The following is a 25,309-nucleotide window of genomic DNA, read 5'->3' on the forward strand; positions in this document are numbered from 1 at the left end:
CTCTATCCTTAGACATGATGAAATGCATGCTAAGCTAACATAAGCAGACTTAAACGGAGATTTGGACACCAGAGCACGTTCCTTGGCAGCGAGAAGTGTTATGACTGAATGAGGAATGGAACAAGACAAAAGAAAGCTGCTTCAACTAGGTCAAACGTTTTCATGCCAGGAACCCCGAAATAGTTGTGCATTACAACACAGACCTCAATACCCTGCTCATTGTAATCAAATCAGAGTAGATTTAATTTAGTGCATATTGAAAACAAATAGGAAACCAGAAGGGTGGAACCACTGTGATTTACACGGAGTGATTCTGACAAGGGTCCTTGGATTTCACGACTCTACGCTATCAAACACTGAACTGGTTAACCTGTTAAGTAAAGCTATGAAAGGTTCCCGGTTAATCTGCTGTCAATGCTGACATGCCGGACACACACACTATACTGTAGTCTGGTTCTAGTCCAGTTGTGATGCCTACCAATGACTATTTCCACCAGCTGGGCAATCAGGGGACAAGTCAGAGGTTTGGTCAACAGGAGCAAAATTAGAAAAGTCGTCTTCCAACATTGCAAGAAAATGACAATTGTCAAAAAATGACAAAATAAATCATACAACAAAACTTTTAGTGTTTTGTTCTAGACGGTTCCTGCAGTGAAGAGATGATCTTCAGGCTTTGCTTGCTGTACTCATTCACCATCCATAACCATTCACACTGAGCTTTGAAAGACCCCTTCCTAATGCACTTCCAAAGTGATGGGGGACAAAACAAGTCATGAAATTATGAAAAATTAAGACATGCAGCTCAAATGAGGCTTCAGCAGTCTGAGTTGATAAAATCAAGCAGATGTCTTAGATAGTTCGCGTGCATTTACTCACTTTTCCCTGGACAGTCTTTACTTACTGAGCTGTGGTGGATGGTTAGCTCCACAAAGAAGGAATTTTGTCCTCGAAAAGATGTAAGATGAACTCTTGACTGCTGAAGCCACAGAACAAGAACCAATGCTGAAATTGATTAGGGTTTGGATCTCTTAACTGTCTGCCTATCTGTCTCAGTGTACATATGAGCAGCTGACTGTCTTAAGACAGAAGTAAAGATTAAAGTGAAAATATCACGTATACACTGTGTTACAACCCTGGCTCAGGGGGAAGCAACATAAAAAGTTCAGACAAACTAAATTTGTCAGAGGAAGTTGGTGTGAAGCTTCCTGAAACACACAGACTCACACAACCAGGACATAAAAACTGAACAAAGCAAACGGTCTTAAATCAATCATATCACCATAAATAATACAAATATTCCTCCTTTGTGGGGCGCTGTGAATGTGGATACCTTCACTTTTAAAGTGCTCTCACCAGCACTGCCGGCTGAGGACACATGCAGCCAACAGCCGTGATGAAGCAAAACCGTGCATTTTAAAAGCTGCCTCTTCACTCCTGCATTATTGATTGTTTATGATATTTTTAGTAAGCAGGCCTGTGACGTCCCTGCTCCCACAAACTTATGTAAGACGTTATGAATTATACAACGCTTGAAAAAGAATCACCAGTTAAATGCTTCGGCAGGAACTCCGGGGATTGGCAGATGTGATGTGAACATTTGACATGCTCACTGAGCGTACACTGTCTCTGTGTTTGCCATGTAATTTAATTATGCACCACAATGGGACCAGTTACAAACTAGGAGGGAACATGGCTGGAAGCAAATGGGCTGAGAATGTTTTACTGGTGGGCCACCCAAGAAACTGACAAAATAATTAGCAGGACTTTATCAGAGACTTTTGTAAACTCTAACAGTCGTGGCTGTTAAAGCAGGTCTTAGCTGGTGTTTGTGATTATACGGTTGTGCTGAGGGGAAGTTGTTCTCTTTCTTTCCATTTCTTTCTTTCTCCTGAAAACCACAGGAGGTGTGAAACACCAGCATGAGCTCGCGCTGCACGTGGCCTGCTAGCTTCCTCGCTGCAGGATGTTTTGTGTGTGAGTGCATGTTTCACCACAATATGCCAACCTGCATATGTTTTTAATTTGCATTTCTGTAGTTGTTGTTGTTTTTGTCCATCATGTGGATGTGCACGTGTGTCTATATACGTTTCTATGTGCTACACTCTCACTATGAGGCTTCAACGACTCTGAAACAGTTTCTAATATGAAGCAGAACCTTTCAGATGAATGCAAATGTATGAATGAGCGGCTGGTTACTCCCCCGTCACTTCCCCTTCCACATGTCTGTCTTTAAACAGGAAGAAGGAAGTGGTGGAGTCAGATTATCTGCAGCCACATCAAAACTGTCAAAGTCAGACAGCAAACCTTATCTTGAGAGACATGGGCTCACATGCATTTGCACCTTAATAGACACACACATACACGTAAACCCGCAGACGCATACACTCGCTTCTGTTCTCTCACTTCTCCAGACCAGACCTGAAATAAAGTGCGTCTAAACCTGAGCTAAACCACAGAGGTCAACAGCATTTGCACCCTGCATGGTGGGCTGAAGGCTGGAATTCCCCATAATTTTACAATAAATGTCTCTCATTGATTACTTGATAATCACTAATTTCAAGAGAGGTTAAACTCGGGCAGAACTTTGGTTTGCACAGATTCCTGGCCCCTATATATTGTTATCGTATTACCAGTTTTTATAAGTAATTACTAGTTTCAGTTTTATTTCTTTTTCCGTTCAGTCGTCACAGAAATAAAACTGAATACAGCTGCTTTATGCAGGCTGGCATTTTCACACCTTTAGTCCATTTGCTCTGGGCTGAATCAGTTGATTAGTTGGAGAACTTCTCGTTTTGGTTCAGCTTCTTTTCACAAGATGCAGCTCTACAAGCCATGTGAGAATGTTTACTTCACTCATTGGTCAGATCTTCTGGCAGGAGCAACAACGTAAACACAGGAAGAAGATCCTGAAGGAAGTCCACTGGCCAGATACAACACACCGCATTGCTCTAGTCCAGGTCCAACCTCGATTCGTTTCCTGGCTAGCTGCTAGCAACTGTTAAGTTCATTCATCCACGTCCCACTATGCAAAGCATACCTGGCTACAGGAGACGCTTCACTCAGACTTGCAGAGCACGCCTAGTAGTCGGATCTGATTGAGGTCAGATCACATTCTGACCACAAATGAACCACTCCAGAGTTTGTTTGGGACTGAACCGAGACCACCTCTTCTCATGGGTCTCGGTCCAGCTGTTTACACCAGGTTTGAACTGACAGCTTTTACATCTGCCTCAATGAACTGCACTAACCAGGCAAATGCACCACAGTGCCTTCTGTACTCGGGCGCAGTGATGCTTTGAGCTGAATGCTAATGTCAGCATGCTAACATCCTCGCAACAACCATGTTAGCATACAGGTACAGTTACCCTCTTAGTTTAATGTGTTAGCATGCTAACAATATCTAATTGGCACTTAGCATAAAGCAAAGCTAAGGCTGAATGTTAATATTAAAAGAGCAGATTTTTCTACTCAAATATATGTACCAAAACTACTGTTAAAACAATAAAAATATTTTTTTTATCAATAATTTCTCTGTAATTTGAGGCATGTTTATAATCAGAAAGAGAGAAAACTGTCCCAGATTTCACCACAACAGAACATAACTGATCAAAAAGCCGATATGGAGTTTCCTGCCTTTTTTGAGTTTAGCATTGTGTTGATAAAATCTTAAAACATTAGCAGTAGTGTGGCCTATTGATTAGAAATTGTAATCTTTTGTGAAGCCTGTTGTCATGACTGATTGAGCTGAATTTCTTAAGTGCAAATCAACTCAAGACTCTGACCTCCTTAGAGGTTGCCAAGCACAGCTTCTCTGCTTGAATAGGAAATCTTTTTATTCTCATCATTACTCTGGAACCAAACCTGAGCACTTCTTCAACACATTCCACCTGACTCAACCAGAGCTCATCCAGCCTCTACTCTGCAGCACACTGAGGGTCAGAAGGTCAGACGCCTCGTCAAAATCTCCACTGCGGGTGGATGGGACATCTGCCTCGCACACTTTCTCAACCTTTCTCATCCACGTAGGAAGAAATCATTTCTGAGAAGAGGCAGCATCGTTTGCCAGGTCCTTTTTTCCACATTTCCTTTGTATAAAAACAGGCGTTTTATGGATTCCACAGGTGGCCTCGACTCGCTCCCACGGCCCTCAGTCAGATCAGGGTACGGCCTCACTTTTGCCTGTGTGATGTCGTCTGTCCATCTTTGTGAGGACCAATTTGAGTGTTAAATATAGAAAGTGAAGACATTTTTGGAATGTGAGGACATTTTGGACGATGCTTCAAATGGTGGTTTGAGGGTAGAGGCTTTGTTTAAGGGTTAGAATTAGGTTTAGGTTAAGGTTTGGGTAAGGGCTGAGGTTAGGCATATAGTTAATTAGTGGCTAAGGAATGTATTATGTAAATGAGGGTGCTGACAAGAGCAAGTACAATCTTATACCTGAATGCGTGCTAGCGTGACTTAAAGTGGTTGTAATTTCTATTTTTGTATTAATAATGGATCAAGACTGTAGCCCTGCAGAGCTTCACAGCATTTTCTAGCTCATTGTTTTCTTTTTAGAGCCCAGAGCTGCTTTGGTCCATCCTCACAGTCATTTCGAGGCAGCTATTTTCAGCCAAAGAGCTCTTTAAACCCACTGTACGCTACCTACCCTGCACCAAATCATGAGCAGAGGAAGCTAGCGAAGAGCTGGTGACGAAAGTGGAGCTTGAAACAGCTGAAGAGCCACATATATCCCTAGGACTCAGTGGAGACCAAAAACAGAGCTAGTTTTTTTTCTTTTTAGCAAGAAACTGAAACATAAAGCACTTTTAATGTAGAAAACGCACTATGTAAGCACTAATGTATGTCACTGCAAGGTTAAGTGACAGAGTGACAGGTAATAAGACTCTTTTATATTCTTAGAGGACACATCTGGGGATTTCCAGTTACGCTATTCTTTGTTTTTTCTCTTTTCCTTCTCTGCAAATGGGAGACTTTCAGGAATCGAAAGATCTCCGCGTCATTCTCTCCGGGTCCATTCCCATTTGCCCCTGGCTCATTTTAAGATAAGGCCATCTTGTGAAGGGCCGGAGGGAACTTCCATAGCGTGACACCAGAACCTCCAGGACAGGGTTTATCATAGCTGCAGCCTTTGTGCTGAATTAAGTTTCTGATCACATTGTCTGAGCCTCCGTTACAGAGCTCGTCTAGAAAAAGAGAAATTTTTGTGAGAGAAACAGAAACAGACTCAGGATCAGGCTTTTGGCCTCTGTACTGTATATTCCAGTGGAGGTTGCACATTCCTGAGACCAGACCACATGACTGGAGAGATGGGGGGCGTGTGAGAGCGGGAGCAACCATTGTTGGGCTAAACTAACCCATACATCAGATGAGGGGGGTGAGCGGAGCAGGGTAACAGACTATCTATGTGTAGCATTTCCTTCCACTGAGAAAAGGCCTGGCAGACATGAGCAGAGAGCTGGACCAAATTCAATCCTACGCCAAACCATCACAGGCTTGAGGGACGGAGAGATAAACGAAAACCACTGAATATTAATGCTCACTAGTGCAACGATACACATCAGAGGAGTCTATCTAGGTCAAGTGAGGCGTCCTGGAGGTACGTTTCAGTCCAGAGGGCTGTGTGGACAGGGTTAAGTCCCGCTGTTGCTTGACTCGACAGGAAACAGGAAGTTGCAGAGGAAGAGACCCCTATCAAAAGAGCCTTAGAAAGAAGCAGTGGGGGCTGGGGGGGTGCCATAACAAACTCCCCAGACAAGCTCCAAAGCATGGACACACAAACACAGAATCTCCCCGACAGCTGACGCACTTCATGACACAACATTGCCCTCCAATCTGCTTTCTTGAGACTGACCTGATTTCATTCACACCACCCTCACACAGGCGCTTTTCACCATCAGTAGCAAGAAAGAAAATTCTGAAAGTGTGATTAAAAAATGTCCCTCACTGGGACTTTACTGGTCATCAGTTTTAGAGGGTCCGACAGAGTCAGCGTGTTTGACTCAGGTGGGCAGGTGTCATTTTGATGTGGTGCTGTATGCAGATGTTGTGATAACTAAAAAGGTCACCTCGGCCAGTTTATAGGGTACGATGAGCCTCTCTCCGACAGTCACCGTCTTCCTGGTTGTCAGTGCTTCCAGCAGCATCTCCTCTTTGACCTGATGAGCAAAGAAAGCACATTTATGATGTCAAGATCAGAGTTTGCTGTCACTTGGAGCTCTTACATGTTGACATGATATTGGAGGGCCGTATTGTTTAAGGTGTGGCCTGTCGGAGTATAATAAACACAGTTTTCAGGGATAGAAAGTTAGCATTATATATTGATAGCAAAAGTTAAGATGAAGTGAGAATTGCTTTTTTGGATACTGCAGCCTTCATCTGCCACATAGTCCTTGGAATAGTAAGGACGCAGGCCTTCTTGCAGCCGACTTCCGCCTCTGACTGAAAATACATTTTTATTATCACAGGAAAACATTGTAGAAATGTGCTTTGGATTGAACTTTGATCTCCATTAAACGTAACGTAAAGTTGTTGCACTGTCCAGAAAATAGCATTAGCGATATGTATTTGATAAGAAGTGACAGCTGGTGATGACTGACCCATAGCTGGACAATAAGAGGACACAACAGCAGATTTGTCTACAGGTAGATCATTTCTAACAGTAGACTGTTTAAATCAGGGTAGTTATTTCTTTAATATCTCTCACTTTATTGCAGGGAATGTTGCAAATCATTGAGCCGGTTTGCTTTTTGGCAATACTGATTCATCCATGTGATGAAGTACCACAATTCATCAGATATTCAATTCACTCACTTTGACAAAAACATTCCCATTTTGCTATTTTGTCTCCAGCATCAGCAGCTTCTCAATTGGCTTTCCTGATAACGCACAGTGTCAAAATACACATCACTGTGGAGACACACTATCACAAACACTGTGACAGAGGATTCTATCCACATGACTCATCCCTGATTGACCCTTCGCTCGACTTAACTGGTGCTCACAATAATTTTGCTGCTTCTCACTAACACAGCTGGCCAGGATCGGCACGTAAACACCATTCTGCGTCCATACACATACAATACTATGTGGCCTTGCATGCGAGTTCACACTGACTCTAAACTTGGCCCTGGACAAACCATTGATGACAGGGCCACACTGGGAGAAGCAGATGTCACCGCACACATCTCCTCCATCTACAGGGATTATGGGATTGGACCAAGCAGCTGCTGCTGAGACCACGTGTGTGTGTGTATGTGTGTGTACATATGTGACAGCCTGTCTTTGTGTGATTTCATGATGTCTTCATGCATAAAAGGCAGGGTGTTAATGTAAGAGTTAATACCATTATGGATCTAGTTTTGTCAACTGGCTCCTTTGTAAAGACTTTGACATAAACAGAGAAGGGAGGACGGGAGGAGGGCAGCATGTGTGTGTGTGTGTGTGTGTGGGAGTGGGCCGTGGGGGGGGCATAATCAGACTTCATTTCACACTGCCTGATAATCCCTCGACTATGAGCAAAGCCTATTCTGGAGCCTGGTGATTGGTCTTTAGCCGCTACATTTCCATGTATTAGTCGCTTGGTAACAGGCTTGCTGCTCCGTCTATGATCACATCTCTAATACCATAATACACAGAAGTGTGTAAGCACTGGTTTGGGGTCAGTGATTCTGTTCTCAAATTACCCAGGTTTTTTTTTTTTTTCCCAAAGTCTGATTTTGTGCGAGCTAATCGTTGGCTCTGACAGATGCTGCTCTCTCTCTTTTTTTATATTTGTAAAAGCAAACACAACAGAAGTGACTGATCCTAAGCAGCAGTGATTTCCCTCAGTGCACCAATCACAGCTGTGCCTGAACGCAGACATCAGTCATCTTTCTAGTCTGCTGTTCCTGCTGCACAGTCCCCACATTTTCATGACATGCTGCAAACAGCAGAAGACTGTTAGCAGACATGTTTTTGTGTATTTTGACAGAAACACACAGTACTAGGACACCTGTGTTTTTTAAGGAGTAAACGGTAAAGACGTCACCATATCGTGAAATTTGATTTCATCTTCTACTCTAAATTGGACATTAAATATTTGCAATAAGTGAAATTTGAGGCTGGAATTATTCTAGAAATGTGGAAACTGGAAAAGATGCTGGAAGAAACTGTGTGGTTACTGATAAGGAAAATAAAAACCTAACTGAATTTTTTCAGAACGTTCTGAACTGAACTGACCTCAGGCTCAAAAACTGTTTTCAGCATTAAAATACCATCAACAAATTCAGGCTTTAGTGGGATTTGTTCGCACAGTAAGAGTCACTCTCAGGACTGATTACCACTTTGCACAGGAATGTTTCTGGTTAGGTCGAATCACTCAACTCCACAGCTCAGAGGATCCAGTCTGTCAGCCGTCCATCAGCTCCTACAAACGCTACTTCCTCTTCCAGTTCCACCTCCACAGGAAACAGGAAGTCCCAGCTAGTTTCAGTCCTATTCATTCATCAGTCATCAGTTCTCCTTGACAGGTGCTTCACATTAGTGTTTCACAGTAATAGAGAGAGCAGTAGCTAACATCCCATCTTGTATGAAATGTTGTCCATTTTACATATCAAAGTGAAGGACGGACTGCTTCCAACATTGGTTATTCATGCAAATTAAGACCTCACTCAGAGCCAAGTAGCTGCACTTCAGCTGAACTTTCCCTTGAAGCAATTCCAGCCATGCATGACTCACACAAAACTGCATTTAGCAAACCGATCTTAAAATAAAGTCATGCATCCTCAATGAAATGTGAGTGCTAAGCACAGTACTGTCTGGTCTATACATCCAGTCTCTTCCCATCAAGTAAAGTCAATTATAAAAGCAATTCAAATGCATTTCCAGTGCAAATACAGTAAATACAGTCTTTGCTATTAAGTTACAATTAAATGAAAAGCAACTATTTACCTTCTTAGCTTTCCCAAACAGATTTCTTTATTAATGAACGCTTTGCTTAACGCTTGTATATCAAAATTACATCACATTAACTTCCTGGAAAACACAATTTATACCAGCTGGCACATGCAACCACTAAAAGCATCACATATTCTTTAATTATCTCCCTCCACTCCACTCCTCACATCAAAAAACAAAGATTTCCTATTGGTTGACCCCCCTTTGTCCCACCCGTACATTGTACTTAAGGGTTAAGATGCCCCCAGAACGCTGTTTCATTGAGACTCTGTTTGATTTCATTAAGCTGTGTTTTGGTTTGCCTTCCTTTCTTCTTCTTTGCTTAAGAATGTTTTATATGTCCCTGGGGACAAATAGCCGCTGCCTCTGCACCAACTAACAGACATCCAAATAAACTTGAACTTAAAACACTAACCCCTGAGCATGTGGCCAACATGTGGCTCAGCTCACTGCCTCCCTGGACCTCTGAGGAGTCAAAGAGACCAGTCTGGATGTTAAAGGGAACCCTGTCAGGCTCTCCACAGTCATAACATCCCCGCTGCGCTGTTGACAGGAGTCTCCGGCACACTTCGGACATTGTTTTGTCAGTGACTCAACAAGCACATCCGGCTAATCGCTGAGGTTTGTAACAGGGACTGGGAAGCGCCACCATGCCTCAGTCCCAAGGCAAATCAGAACAGCATGTGGATGTTTGAGCTGTCCTCACGGTGCATACTGACCAGCGTGTATGTGTGTGTGTGGTCTGCAGTCGGTGTCAAGAATGAATCCAAATTCAGCACAAATCATAAATTTGTAAACGCTGTGTGGCATGTTAACCCATGCCAGGAAATGTTTTTCCATGTCTCTCATCATGGACAATAAAGAGTCCAGAGCAGTCTAAACCTACAGCCCAGACTGATTAGTGTATGTTGGATAATGACTGCAGTGTCTAGTGAGGTCAGGAAGATATATGCTTAGATCAAAGCCTTTGTAAGAGCTGCTTTTCAGTTTAGTCGTTGTTTGTGCAGTAATAACACAGAAGTGAGGTTAGAAAAATGTTCAAATAAATTAAATTAAGCAAAAGCGGGACAATGAATCAGCATGACACGGTCCACAATGGAGCGAGACTGCAGTCTGTGAACAGTCTGAGGCAGTCTTGCGTCTACTGTGCTGCTTCCATAATGATGTTTCTGAAACCAGAGGCTGGCTGAACTTCATTTGAACTTTATTTACAGAGACAAAGTGCTGCCAACGAGCAAACTAATCTGCTCGCAAATATGCAATTAGACAAGTAAAGGACTGTACAAGCAAGGATGTGATTGGACAAGCACTGACCACCCACCACACATCCATACTGTAAGTGACTGACAATTTGCAGATGACAGGCTGAGGCAGAAATCTGCAGCGCTTTGCAGAATAACAGCTGGTTTAAACAAAACTGTTCACCTCAAAATTAAGGCACGAAAAGGAGCTGACGGGCGACTCGTGTATGACAGACTCACAATGGTCCTTTAAAAAGAAGCTCGTATCAGGGTCAGATATGTTTTTCTAATCATTAAAATATGATTTAACGACGCAGGTGATGCTGGGACAATAAAGAGGACTCTTTGTTCCTGGTGGGAAAGCTCGCCTACGCAACAGCACGCCAGCACAAGAGGTCTGAAAATAGCCTCAACACAAACAGTACTTTGTGGAAGCACTGGATTGTCGGACGGCTCTTTGGGACCTGAAGCACCTCTTAACTTCCACTGTCACCACAAGCTGCGCTTGTACGCAGAGTCCTCAGCTCTCGAAAAGGCTTTTTGTGCAGCCCCAGGTAAACTCTAGCAACAGGAATCACAAGCGTTTAAAAAAATGCACAGCAAAAGGAAAACTCATTCACTCAGATGGATGCGGCTCGTTTTTTAAAGTTCACTAAGTCCGTGGAGTATCTCCAGTGGGCATGTGATGGAATAACTTTGGGAGACAAAATGGCAAAGAAAGCATTTAGGGTGAACAAACAGGCCCTGTGGTAAAGCCCTGCTCCAATTCTTCTTTTTTATTATCCTTCAAGTATTTAGAGTATTGTATTTCAGCATAAAGTCAGCGAGGCGAACCGTTGTGTTTTTTGACCTGTTATGTGCGGCTTTTCCAACTGCATTTTCAAATGAAAACTAAAATTCTGTTATATTTTGCAGTTGTGTAGAGAAAAGTGCTGAGATCCACTTTGCTGAGACTTGAGCCTTAATGCTGTAAAGCAGTGCTGGTGAAAAGGTTGCATCGCGCTGCTCACCTCCAGCAGCTCGGAGACGATGGGCAGCACCTCTGGGTTGCAGATGTCGATGGAATCGTCCCTGTAGGTCTTCTTCTTATAGCGGATGTTTCCCAGGTGGAGAATAGCTGACAGCAGGGAGAAGATCCTGAAGAAGAAAGACACTTACTGTTAATATGTTTACATGATGCTGGAAAACTAACCTTCTGTCTTACTGAGCTCATCCTACAATGAGTGAGAAGAGTATGACTGTTTTGTTTTAAGTCCCTTCCCACTGCCACATCTGCTAAGCTGGTAATATGTTTCCACAAGAATATAACACCACACGTATCTGTCCATGCTAATGCTACTTAAAAACACTCCCAAGCCAAGATTTTAACAGACAGGCTGAGCTTCTGAAACCAGTTATATAAGAACATTTGCATACGTCACGCAGCTCATCTTACTGTTTGCGCGTGGTGGGTAAGAAGCCGACCATCTCCATCGCCAGCTGCAGCCGCTCGAAGTCATGTTTCAAATCCTCTCCTTCCACTGTGAAGCAGTCCTGCTGGTTTCAGGTGGAAGCACACAGACAGAAGAACAGAGGCAGACAGACAGAGACATCAGCAACACAAGGATTTTTTTATATGGATATATAACACACAAACTGATGACAATGCTATTACAGAGGAGGAACACTGTAAAACAATGGATGCATATACTTGTACAAGCGTCCTGCAGAAGCTAAATGACTGAATATGTGTGTGATTAAGTGGGATTTCCCACAATATTTCATATATGAAAAGGGCCACTTGAGACAAAGAGTGTCTCTGCTGACATCAGAGGAAGTCACTGCCTGAAAGTGTAATTAACTTATAAAATTTATCACTAAATCAGAGGTTTTGCAAGTCCAGATCAACAATGTCTGAGTGAAGTTAAGTCTATTAAGTCATGTGACTGGAGTCCACACCTCGCTTGTCAGAGAGCAACATCAGACAGCAGAGGCCATGTCTTTGATGGGTAAGACCACCATGTTGGAACTAAATTGATTACAGGAGACAAAATGTCATCACGGTCATCTGACTCAGTGCAGCAGATGACAGCGATTAATCAATCAAATGGTACGTTGGCTTTGAAGTGATTAATTAAAGCAGCATGTCAGAAGTGAAAGAACACTTTCTGGGTCTATCCCGCTTTCCAGTTCCAGGAGACTAAACACAAGCCACCTCTGTGAACACATTTCTGTGCAACTGGGGGACGCTAATATCATACAGTGATTGTAAAGGAGGCAGAAATGTGTATGTATACAGTGACTATGTGTATGTGTGTCTCCTTGGGCCCTCCGGTCGGTCAGCATGTCTCTGCTCCGGCAGCCAGCCTCTTTCAGGCTGTAATTAGCACATACCACAGCGACCGGCCAGCGAGAGAAGACACAGGAACCCATAATCCACACTCTGGATTGCCTCTTCTACACTTCAACATTCAACACTCCACTGCCTCTCCATTGTTTTCCTTTGGCTTAGAACTAGTCAGGAGCTGCAGAGCCAACAATCGCCGTCGTTCTCCAGCGAGCTTCTCCAATTGCAACAAAGGGGTTTTGAGGCTTCTCGAGCTACGGCGAGACCCGGGAAAAGCCACTTTTCAAATTGCTGGGTATGTTAGGCTTCAGCGCCAAGCAGCACAATGTGATACGTTGAAGGAAGTTGAGAAAATAAAGAGATCAATTTTGGCCAGTTGTTAGAGAATATTTGGTCAAAAACCAAAACCTTAGCTATTGGTACTTAAAAAAAAGGGATGCTTGAGTGCAGCAAAGGGATGATTAAGAAACAATCTGTTCGTCTTACTTATTTTAAACAAAGAACCTTTTCTCCCTCCACGACTTGACATTTCAATTTTAGGCCAGTTGCAACACTTCTGGTGCAGGTTTTCACTAAATTGAGTCAAGTCAGGAGCCCAGCTGACACTGCACATGGAGCTTTTTAACAGATCACTCGTGGATCTGGTTAAAATCTCCGTACATTCAGTCGAGGCTTTTCTTTTTACTTACCATGACTTAATCATGATTTATGTTGTCAAGGCACCCAGTCGATGTTGTGCCAAAAACAGCATGCCACCCCGTCACTAGACATTCCATATGGTCAAAAGCCACGGACACCCAAACAGGCACAAAATGCAAACCCACAGCCACTGAGGCCCGGAGCCAAACAGTCAACTGCACACATCAAATGCAAACATCCACAACATGTTTGGTCTTTGGGATCTTTACTCAAAAACTTGTTTATTTTCTATTTTTGGCTCCAGACGTTGCATCTGGAATCTGTATACACTTGTCACTGTTCAAAGTGCTGAGTGTCTCTATTTACTGCAGTGTGCTTGCCACACATTGACCAGTGGTGAAGGTCAAAGGTTAAATAGGCCCAAAGGGTTGGTCAGATCCTCAGACAGCTGTCAAGGGCTGCTGAGCTTTCTCTGTTTGTGTGTGTGTGTGTGTGTGTGTGTGTGTGTGTGTGTGTGTGTGTGTGTGTGCGTGCGTGCGTGCGTGTGTGTGTGTGAGGGTTTGTCAAGACAGTGACATCATCTCCTTAGATGGTGGGGCCACAGACTGATGAGGTCATTGACTGACCCTTGAGAAGAGACAGTGTGTCAGCAAACAGTGAGAGGGGACAGTTGTGTAAGGAGAAAACATGAGAGAGAAAAAGGGGAAAAGGAGCATAGGGAGCAAGTCGGTTAAGGAACAGTTCAAAATTTGGGGAGATAAAAATGTTCCTTTGCAAGAGTGAGATAAAAAGATCAATAACAAGCAAAGCAAATGGACCTGTATGCTGTAGTACCTTTTAAAAACAAGGCAATTCAACATATTTTACATAAAAAGACACATGAACAAGATATAAAAGAAAGACAAATCCACATTAAAATTTTTAATTAAAAAGGCTAGATGATAAAAATAAGCTACAACTGAATGAAACCTATTTAACACAAAAGGATGAATTACAGTACGGTGCTACATATGAATAACAAGTCCCAAATTTAATTTAATAAAAAGTGGTATTACACCAAAAAGCACAATATGGAGGAATCAGAATCTGGTTAGCCTAGCTTAGCATAATGACTGAGGAAAGCAGTTAGCCTGGCTTTGTCCAAAGTGGGAAAAGCTACACCTTCACCACCTATAGAGGGAGTTTAAAGCACTATTTCTTCCAAAATACAGTTGGTGTTTTTTGTGTTTTGGTAAAGAAACAAGATATACTGTGTGAACGAAGCTGCTTAACTCTTCTTCACAGTTGTGTTTTTTCACTTTAGACAGAGCCAGCTTCCTTGTTTCTCCTGCTAGCAGCCTTTATGCTAAGCTAAAGCTAAACACATCCTGACTCTAGCTCCACATTTAACGCATTGATGTTAATCTTCTCATCTCACTCTGGGAAAGAAATCAAATAAACGTCTTTATAAAATGCTGAAGTATTCTTAGAAAAGAGTGGTCACCTGAAAATCTGTCCTTCAAGAATCAAATATTCACTCCATCCACTGTGAGCCGTGGGAAATTCAAAATAAAAACAACATTTTTGAGCCCCTTTCAAGCACACAGGATGATTATTTGCTATTCAAAAGACAGATTTTTGGTGGACAATTCCTTTAACCACATGAATGTGAAGCAGGATCTACAATAAGTGCTAAAAAAGAGTGAGTGTCCTCAGAAGCCCTTTCATGGATGAAAGAGCAGTTTTCAAAAAGTGGGCGACAAAAAGCCAAAGTCAAGAGGGAAGAACAGTAAGACCAATAGACAAGTCGTATTTATACTAACTGACTCTCATGTCGAGCATTTGCTCGCCGACAAAGTCAAAGTAACATAATCTCCTATTAGGAGATACTGAATCCTGTAACCACACACAACAAATCCCACTGACCAAACATTACTCACTTCAGGTGGAGGCAAGAGGCAAGACAGTGGCAGGATCAAAGGCCGGTGAAACGGCAAAAACACACACACACACACACACACACACACACACACACACACACACACACACACACACACACACACACACACACACACACACACACACACACACAAAATGGACCACACACTTTGAGGGAAGTTTCAGGAAGTGAAGCCTATTGATCACTGATGAAACCTAATCACAGGTGCATGTAAGGAGTGATTCTTTAGAGAAACGCTAACTAGCCCACTCAGGTATACTGTACACAGTGTTATTGGAGAATATGGAATTGACATAATGTTTGTTGGACGTACTGGCAGTTCTGAGAATACTGGCTGACATGGAGTTAAATTTAAATTTAAGTTGACTGATTTTTTCTGCCATTTTATCTTAATCATCTTTTGATGACTAAAGTTATTGTTCAACGGTAGAATTACCTGCCATGGGACATACAGCTATTACAGCTTACAGCTATTTAAGCTTCAAATGTTCTTGAAATCAAACCCTGTCTTTTTTTTTAATTTCCGTTTTGTTCTCAAAAGCCAATTTATACATTCACATTCAACAATAACCTCATTATGTTGTCATTTTCATTGTTAGTGGTGGAGTCCACCATGCATTCTTTGCATATCTCCAAACGACAGATTCCCAAGAATGATGGACACTCATGTAATCCAGTGTTTCTAGTTTTATCTCATTGGCATAAGCCTCATTGTTTACTGCTCACTCATACAGTCTTGTAATCGCTGTATTAAATTACTGCGAATGCAAAAATGTTTCCCACAGCTGCAACTTCACATTAAAAGCATTCAAGTGGCAAAAGACTGGGTGACTTTTATTGTGAAGCAGTCACAGGTGTTGACAAATCAACAGGATTATAACCTTTAATAACTAAAATTTTGCAATCCCCAATGACTTTATGTAGAAATGCAAACTGTCAGTGACCATTGCAGTCATTTTGAACTATATTAGCCCAAAAAAGAAAAATACATTTATAGAGAAGGATCAGAGCTTATTTCATGTTTTTCCTTCCTTCTCTGCTAATTAATTTAACAGTATGCCTTTGGATGTTGTTACTATAATGTCACTGCTCGAAATGCACAAGTATTTATACTCTTCATGTACTGCTTTGTCTGCAGTATAAAGTGTGTGTCAGATAATAAATAAGAATGAAGTGGTGAAATCCTGAACCTTCCCTTTAAAGATGGCAGTTTCCAGTTTTGATGTCATCACCCATCTTCAGACAGCAAAGCATCCAAAGCCAAAGATCAGATTAAAGGGATTCCTTTATGTTTGTATTTTAGTTGGTTAATCAGCGCGTACGTCATCATGTTCTGTAGCTTCAAAAAGAAATTTGGAAAGCAAGAGCTCCATTTCTTCTAGAAATATTCCCTCTTAAGAGACAGAAAATGTTGTCTCTGGTATTAGTTCATTTTGCTTTCAATATTTTTTTCCAATACCTCACTTTAAATGAGATACCGAATGTTGATTTTTCCAAAGTACACAAAGCAATCAAGTCCAGTGAAGTCATGACATTAAAGGTATCCCTTTAAACATTATAGAGGCAGTTCTTTATGGAGCTCGACCAGCTGGGGTCAGCTCAGGTCACCTCCATCTTTAGTCCATTTTAGTGAAAGCAGGCGGGTGTGGACAGCAGAGAGAGTACAAGACCAGGACTGGCACCAAAAACCCAGAGTACCACGACACACCCATGAGCACAGACGTACACAAACAACTTGTCATCCACAAGATACTGACCAGATCGCTCTCATAGTAATTGTCCCAGTGGTGTTTGTGCAATTTCTTTGTCATCTGGAAGCAAGGCAGAGCGGGTTAAGAAGGCATGAATTACACACAATAATACGCACTCTTGAAAATGAAGGAACATGACACGTGCTGTTAACATGTGAGGAAAAAACACACACACACACACACACACACACACACACACACACACACACACACACACACACACACACACACACACACGCACACACACACACACATCCAGAGCTGCAATAATTGAATCCATGATGTGATCTAGCCAGATTGGATACGAGTGGTTTAGATTCCTTTAAGTTCAGGGTGACATCACTGACTTTTTTATCTTTTACTTCAGTAGAAGTTGCAGTCCAACAGTGTAAGAACACCCCATTAAGTACAAGTTTCTCCTCAACATCTTACTTAAACAAAAGTACAGAAGTATCATATATATATTAACCAGTGATTGCAATAAAGTTGTGAATTATATCATTTGATAATTACAAATGATGTATGAATGTGGAAGTGGCATTTCACTGTTGCCTGTTGAGCTGGAGCTAATTTCAACTCCATTATATATTGTGCCTGGTAATTTAATTTTTGACAATATTCTTATGTGATTTTCTGCAACGGACATTCAACTTATGCCTGTAAATACCTCTCTATGAAGTTGTTATTGGCAGTGGCGTGCTGTATTGAGATACTTAAGCAACTTTGGCGTGAGGGATTCACAGGAAATGACACATAAAATCACCCTTTTTCTCATTGTTATCAGCCTCACTGTCTATTATCGAGCTAATGCTAATGCTATCCAAACCTTTCCTACCAACCTGCCGCTGCTTCAGATTAAATATATATCATCTGTTATTATACAGTTGCTTATTTACAGATTGAGTAAACAAAGGGTAATATTATCATTTATTTGGAGTCGTATTTGTGGCCACCTAATGAATGTAAGTCCAATATTCACTTTCTTTTAGCTCTGGTCCTGGTCTCTTCTAACTCTTCAGGGGAAATGCTCCACGATGTTCACCAGCTGGTCGCTAACCGTGTCTGTCCGCTGTTTGTGCTGAGCAGGTTTTCAGAGCTTTTTGGTGCCTGCTGCAGCCAAAAATGACATTATAAGAGCAGTGAGAGTGAACCAAACAGTTACAATGAGCTCAAACTCACTACAAAGCTCCGGAGAATTGAGAGGAGCTGCAGATCCAGGTGATAATTCTTCTAAGTTAGTCACTCATAGTGACTTCATATTGTTAAATTGTTAAAACATCATCATTTACATTGTTACTATGAAACTATAGATTATGGCCCTTTAAGGATTACAGGTTTAAGTACAGAACTTGAGTACTTGGTTCCGGTCCAGCACTGAGAGACCGACGGGCAGACACACAGACAGATGAGCACACAGAGCAAAATCCACCGCAGAGAGAGCAGAGAGATAAATATGGATAATCATTTCACTCCTTTGTGACACCATGTATGCGAGGAGTGTCTGCGTGTGCACTCAGACAATCACACAAACACACGCGACCGCCGGCGCCCTCTGCACGAGAGCAAGTCAGCGCTGGATTAACTCCCGAGTCCTACTGTTGCCAAGGAAACAGAGCTGCATAGTAACAAGCAGCGGAGGATGGAGCGGTTGGGTGGGGGGGTGTTGTCGTGGGGATTAAGGGAGGGGGATAGAAAAAACTGTTACTTTTTTCGGGAAGCCAAAAGAGATGAACAAAGGAGGTTTTCTGCTGCCTCCCCAGCGTACTGCCATAGTAAGAGGGAGTATGAATCCTCACACATCTGCTGCCAATGCACACACATGCACTGCAAAAGATGCACACATATGGGGGCTTTTGGCATGTGCACAAGCACGTAAACACACCCAGACATAAACACACATACATACGTAGGGCGCACACACACACACACAGATGCAGGGTTGAAATTTTTGTGCTGATGCAATCAACACGCGCTGAGAAGTGACCCAGTTATGATAAATGAGTAAATAAGCTCCAACAGAAAGAAATGGAGGGAGGGGAGAGGCAGAAATGTTCTATCATCATCATCTTCAAGGTCTCCATCAGTCTCTCTTGGGATGAATGTTCCTCATTTGTGAAAAGGGAAAATTTCAAATTTATGATGGACTCTTTGCAGCACAGTAAAACTGAAACGTTACACTGGACCTCATGCTTGTACAAACACATTTGTTTTTTTGTGACACCTATGGGCCAGTTAGAATGTTTGACAGTCACCATGTTCTCAGATTTATCTTTTCTCTGAAATTTACAAGTGATCCAGACCTGTGGTACGAGTCATGTACAAGTTGTGTATAACAAGTTTGCTTCTTGCTTCAAATTACAAATCAGATCTTTTAAATTCTTCGGATGGCTGGTTCATCTAGTTACTCTGTCACGGCATCATTTTTTCTCAGCGGCTTGCTTGCATCTTTGGCAAATGATGGCAAATGACACTACACTGGATAATAAAGACAAGCATTTATTCCACTGGTGTCATTTTGTCCTTTCGTATATATGTGACATAATTTAATAATCTGCTTTACACTGTTTGTCTGTAACTCATTGTTACTGCTACCTATTTTGACCTGGACACTCTTTAAATATATCCTCTGGTTAAATAAGGTTTAACTTTTAAATGCTTTACTGCTGTGACTATCACCTCTAGAGATAGAGGTGATAGTCACAATAAATAATACAAATAATACAAATAATTTTTTCTCTATTTTCCTTCCTGCATGTTGGTAGAAAGAGCATTTTAACAATGGCACAATCGAACAGCATAGTGACATAGAATTTGTCTACAAGTATTTATATTGCTACACATACTGTATATGCACTTTGCCTGTGTGTGTGTGTGTGTGTGTGTGTGTGTGTGTGTGTGTGTGTGTGTGTGTGTGCGCGCGCACGCATGCAAACCTGGTTGAGGTAGTGGTATTCCTCAGGTTTGAGCAGGTGGAAGGACTTCCTCTCCTCTTCACTGGCTCCGGCCAACAGGTAGTAGAATACATGGTAGTTCCTGCAGACATACAATATGTCAGAGGGCATAATTTTCCAACACAAAACACTTTTCTTGTATTGATTTCACTGTAAATTCCCTCAGAGGTAAACTGAGGACAGCAGCTTTCACATCTCCTGGCTCTGCTGAAGCGACACCTGAGGGACCAAACTCCATTCAAAGCTTTGCGGTAGAGTACAGTGAAGAACTCTATCCGAAGCCAATTTCACAATCTAAACCTACAACATGTAACAGATAAAGTCACAGGTTTCACCCGCTGCAGGCTCACATTTCCAGTCAAACAAAGCAGCAGTGTGCTGTGTGGGCTGGAGGTAAGGAGCTGTGCTGTTGTGACAAAGGCTGGGGCTTTGGCCAACGCACCGAGATGTAATTATTACAGCTGGAAACAAGCTCTTCTGCACAGGGACACTTAGTGCCTGATGGAGTGGTGGAAAGTTAAAAAGCCCAGGGAGGATATTAAAGAATGCAGATCTGTAATTGGTGGATAGACGGATGTTTCAGCTGAAAACCTGTGTGCGGTTACAGAGGTGACACTACAATGTGGACAGTCAGTTGTTAAGCAGAAGAGGTATAGTACTAATACTACTTTAATGTACAGAAGCTACTAAATAATACCTCTATCACAAGTCTTATTTATTCGAGGACTGTTAGAGAGTTTTGTTACAAATAAAAGTTGAAGTTGCATAATGTCCAAAACACACTAAAATATGATTTCCCCCCTCTATATTTCCATTTACTACAAACATTTAGGGATATAATGGAACACCTTAATGAACACTATTGAGCTTAGAAAAACATGAGCTGGCTGGCTGCTTAACTCACAACAATAAACATCGATGTGTGCAGATCTGTGCTAGCCAGGTTAGCCATTTCCTCCTGCTTCCAGTCTTTGTGCTAAGCTAAGCTAACTGGCTGCCAGCTGTAACATTTAGCATAGAGATACAGACATGTTTTGATTTCAGGGGCTCTATTTTTGATTCTGCTGCGGCGCAAAGTCAGGTCCACTTCGCCGATGGGGCGTGGCGGCGCAGACTTTGGTATTTTCGTGCACTGCACTGCCGGTGCATCTACTCCCCCTCCTCATCTCAGTCCCACCCAGCGGCGCAACTCGGAAGGAGGGAGGGGAGAAGGCGTGAAGAAGAGTGGGTTTGACACAGCCAAGTCAAATCTTCACCAATCACACCAGCTCCTCGCCTCACCTTTAAAAACGCCGCTGGCGAGGCGCATGGCAAGTTTCCAGGAGACTGACGTCACTCATGTCTAAATATGAGGTCCTTAGATGGTAAATCCTCAGCCTCCTCCTCCTCATCCTCCTCAAAGCAATGATGTACTCCATCTTTGTAGATAACGTTAAGCATTACTATGACTACATTTGTATTTGGAATGAAATGACGTGGGTAATAGCGGACAATGATCATCACTTACGTTTTTTCATGTGTCTGTCTCTCTCTGTCTCTCAGTGCTCTGAGATAGATGCAGTATATATGCTCTGTAGGATGTCACGGCTGTTTCTGGTTGGCACAGCGACGTTAATTGATTAGTTCGCATCCCTGTTTCACCTGTGTACATTCGGTCAGGGTGAGTGACCATTATGCATGCCGAACGCGCTTGCGATGTCATCAGATGATATGCTGATCAAAATATATAAATATAGGTCTGACTGTATGTGCTGACTCAGATGGTTGCATTGAATCGTGGCTGTTACTAATTATTGATCGCAGTGTGCGTTCGATGACTGACCGAGCACTGCTGAAAACACCGTTAAAACCACGCTGCTGTCTTGTTGAAGGTGTGATACATGGCGTCATCAACCACGTTTTCAGTGGATAGCCGTTATCACCTAGCAGCCACCCATTCAGAGGGGTGTCCCCCTGAAAGACTGTAGGGATGCTAGAATTTGTCACGATGAACGAGTCATGTGCCAACATTGTGGAAACCTGCCTGTGAGGTATTGGTGACGTGGGCGCACGACTCCGCCGGTTTACGAAAATCCACTTGCCTGCTTTCAGCGCACTTGTACCCCGCTGGTGTGGACTGAAATGGAACAAAAATGCAAATCCACCGGCTGATCCTGCTGACACCCCCCCCCTACTGTGCCACAACGCCCATCCTGGTGCACCTTTGTGTGCCTCAGTTTACCAAAATACCAAATGTGCTGTGCGCCTGCCTGCGCTGCACGAAAATACCACTGCGCGGGGTGCACGGGGTGCGCGGGGTGCGCAGCCTGCGCCGCGCTGGCGGCGGAATCAAAAATAGAGCCCTACATGTTCTTCTGGTCACCTGGACCGGCTGGTTATTCCTAAAGGTAATGGTAATGTTAATAATGATGCTACCCAGCCCTTAAACAGCCACTACTGCTTCCGCTGTTATTGATCCTCAACAAACTAACATCTAAAACCATTTCAGAGATAACCATGATTGCTAAATATAATAACAGCCTCTCACTTGCACCAGCTACCATTCCATCAATTCCAGAGTCATAATGCTTGTCGGCATCACTGGAAAGCTCAGCTAGTCTCCTTCAAGTATTTCTCTTCTTCCACTGGGGTTGTAGAGAGGCAACCTGTCATGAGACTGGCTTTAAGATTTAAGATTGTTTGCAGTTTATCATCAGCTTGCCTGCTCCCCCACCTCTCCGCTTCAGGTCTGAGCCGTCTGGGAGGTCCTGTCTTTAGTTTCTACCTCTATCAATATGGCCGCCAGGGCCTGTCATCAGGATGAAATAGAAACCGCAGGCCGATCAGGGTTAGAGGGATTAGATGACCGGTGGATGGTATTACACTGGGGTTTTTTGTTTTTTTTTCTCATCTTCTCTCAGAAATCCATTATGCTGGTGGGATACTGGCAGAGGCAGTCAGGAAGAAAGAGTGTATGTGTTGTCTGAGAGAAGGAAAAAATGATGGTAGATATGTGGGTACAGGAGGAAATTCATACACGTGTGTATGCGTAGGTGTGTTTGTGCACTCTGCGTAGGAGATTCAAATGAGTGTGAAAAAAGTGAGCACAGTGTTTTTACACTAACACATAACGGATTTCTATGAAATCTGTATTCTCATTGTCCAAAATTGTTCTGATTTGAAATTAGTAGTAATAGACAATCACATCCTGCGTGCATACACAACCAAACTCAGAGGGACACCTGATAGTTTTCAGTGTTATCTTAGTAAAGGGCAGAGGCCTATTTCAGATGGACACATGATATATCCTTAGCTTGCAGAGGAAATGAAGACTATTTTAGTATTGAGTTTCTTGGGCAAGGAACAGTGCAGAGGTATGGATTTGACATCTTATCTCTCATACAAGTGGGAATATGGCTCTACATTCATGGCTGCACCACCTCACCCAGGGTTCCTCAAGGGTCTTTAGGTGCACCTTTTAGAGATTTTCACAAAAAGAAATCCTAGAATTTTGTAAAGGAGCAGATTGGTTTTAACTTATTTTCACATGGAGTTTATGTCCTTAAGTCAACAACTCTGTTAACACTGAATAGGATCCTGTGAAAATGATCAAAATCCGTGCTGATGAATTCCCATATCTTCAGACTATAATCTAACATACAAGAGAACCTTGGACAAAATCTGAGATCTTATCAGAAATGTGTTGACTACATGACAATAATCTGGTCAAACACTGTGGTTTATGAGCCAACTCAGTGACAATATGACAAATAAACAAAAATAAACATAAAGTAACCCCACCTCCCGCCCGTTGACAGCTGAGATAGGCTCCAGCCCCCCGCGACCCCAAAAGGGATAAGCGGCATAGAAAATGGATGGATGGATGGATAAACATAAAGTACATCATCCACAAACCCAGCCAGCAGTCTGATCTCTGCTTCCCGGTTCTCCACTTACCTCTCATTGTGCTCCTGGTACACCAGACGTGATTTCTCCAACAGGTACTTCTCCACGTAGGCTCTGAAGATTAAGCACACATACACACACTGAAAGTCATACATATTTAACAGATATATGACAATATTAAGTACATACAGGGGAGAAAGCGGAGTTGTTAATTAACGTAATTAAAAAGATAGGAGAAAACTGAACATGAAAACCAACAGGAGGGTCAGTTAAGTTAAGAGTTATCGAATTCTTTTTAATAATTTGTGAAATGAGACTTATTAGCCGCTCTGTCTCAAGATAAGCTGATTAATGCAGGATCCTTTTTCACACGAGGAAATGAAGTACTATGAATAGCACTTATGAATCAGCATCCAATGAATGCTTCTTAATCATATTCTTAACTGAGGTATTCACAGAGAGTATTTCATTTTCACAGACAACATATAAATTATAGATTTATTGTAATGATCTCATGTGACCTATGTGGGGTATTAATCAGCAGCTATTTTTACCAAATCTTTAAATGGCAATTCTTAAATCACCATTTGTAGCTGATTAAATGCTACCACTCCCCCAAACAGTGTGTGTGGATATGTGACTTATGTACAGATTTTTATGTGTGTGTGTGTGTGTGTGTGTGTGTGTGTGTGTGTGTGTGTGTGTGTGTGTTTTGTGTCTCACCCCCTGACGGTGCCACTCTCCTGGTAGTTGACCTGGATGAACTTTCCGAAGCGACTGGAGTTGTTGTTGTGGGCTGTCTTAGCGTTCCCAAAGGCCTGACGGAAAAAAGGAAAGAGTGACCGGGTCAACTTTTCAGCATGTGGACAGGTGATAACTGACAGGTGTTGTTCTCCTCTCATTCACTGTGTACAGTGGTGAAACAGAAAGACGCAGACGTGCTTTCAACTTGGCTTTTCGGGTGTGAAGGGTCTTAAAAATACAGCAATTCTGGATGCAAACTTTATGATGGGAACCACTCTGAACCAAAGCGAAAAAATGTATTAAGAGTAGAGGGAAAAAGCTACCAATCACAGTACTGTAACAGAGGTCATGAGGCTCGGGAAGGGGCCCATAAGAGGCGCACACACACACACACACACACACACACACACACACACACACACACACACACACACAGTAACTCACTCTCAGCCGCATCAACCGTGCACTAAACTGCCAAATTCCTGTGAAGGCAAACACTGAACACTGCAGAGCTGAACACAGTCACAACTTGTGGGAGTATGTGGGCACACACACACACACACACACACACACACACACACACACACACACACACACACACACACACACACGAGTCCATCATTAGAGGCCCCTAGAGGACTCATTCAGGTTCTCATTAGGAGTCTGATGGCCCCAGTGGACCTGGTTAGTTAGAGGAGAGGAGAAATAACAAGGAGAGGAGAGGAGAGGAGAGGAGAGGAGAGGAGAGGAGAGGAGACAAGGAGTGGAAACAGGGGGATGAGAGGAAGGGTGAAGAAACCAGAAGGATAAGTGAGAAGTAGAAACAGAGAGGAAAGACACAGGAGGAGAGGAAACAAGAAAGGGAACAAGGAGAGAAGAAGAGAGGAGACTAGGAG

General features: G+C 42.6%; 1 protein-coding gene across 2 annotated transcripts in view; it reads right to left on the bottom strand.

The window, feature by feature from the left end:
• The window catches only part of LOC139337295 (unconventional myosin-IXAa-like), a 128,801-nt gene that overhangs the window by 39,201 nt on the left and 64,291 nt on the right, over nt 1–25,309 (bottom strand). Inside the window, exons 3-9 of one of the 2 annotated variants that reach the window (XM_070971822.1) lie at nt 24,393–24,487; nt 23,721–23,783; nt 19,767–19,866; nt 16,840–16,893; nt 11,614–11,711; nt 11,189–11,315; nt 6,069–6,158 (exon numbers count right to left, since the gene is read on the bottom strand). In XM_070971822.1, coding sequence (XP_070827923.1) covers nt 6,069–6,158; nt 11,189–11,315; nt 11,614–11,711; nt 16,840–16,893; nt 19,767–19,866; nt 23,721–23,783; nt 24,393–24,487 — 627 coding nt within the window. Of the gene's footprint in view, nt 1–6,068; nt 6,159–11,188; nt 11,316–11,613; nt 11,715–16,839; nt 16,894–19,766; nt 19,867–23,720; nt 23,784–24,392; nt 24,488–25,309 lie in introns of both variants that reach the window. The other variant, XM_070971824.1, reaches the window with a different exon arrangement.

This window comes from Chaetodon trifascialis, chromosome 10, assembly GCF_039877785.1.
Source record: "Chaetodon trifascialis isolate fChaTrf1 chromosome 10, fChaTrf1.hap1, whole genome shotgun sequence".
NCBI lineage: Eukaryota > Metazoa > Chordata > Actinopteri > Chaetodontiformes > Chaetodontidae > Chaetodon > Chaetodon trifascialis.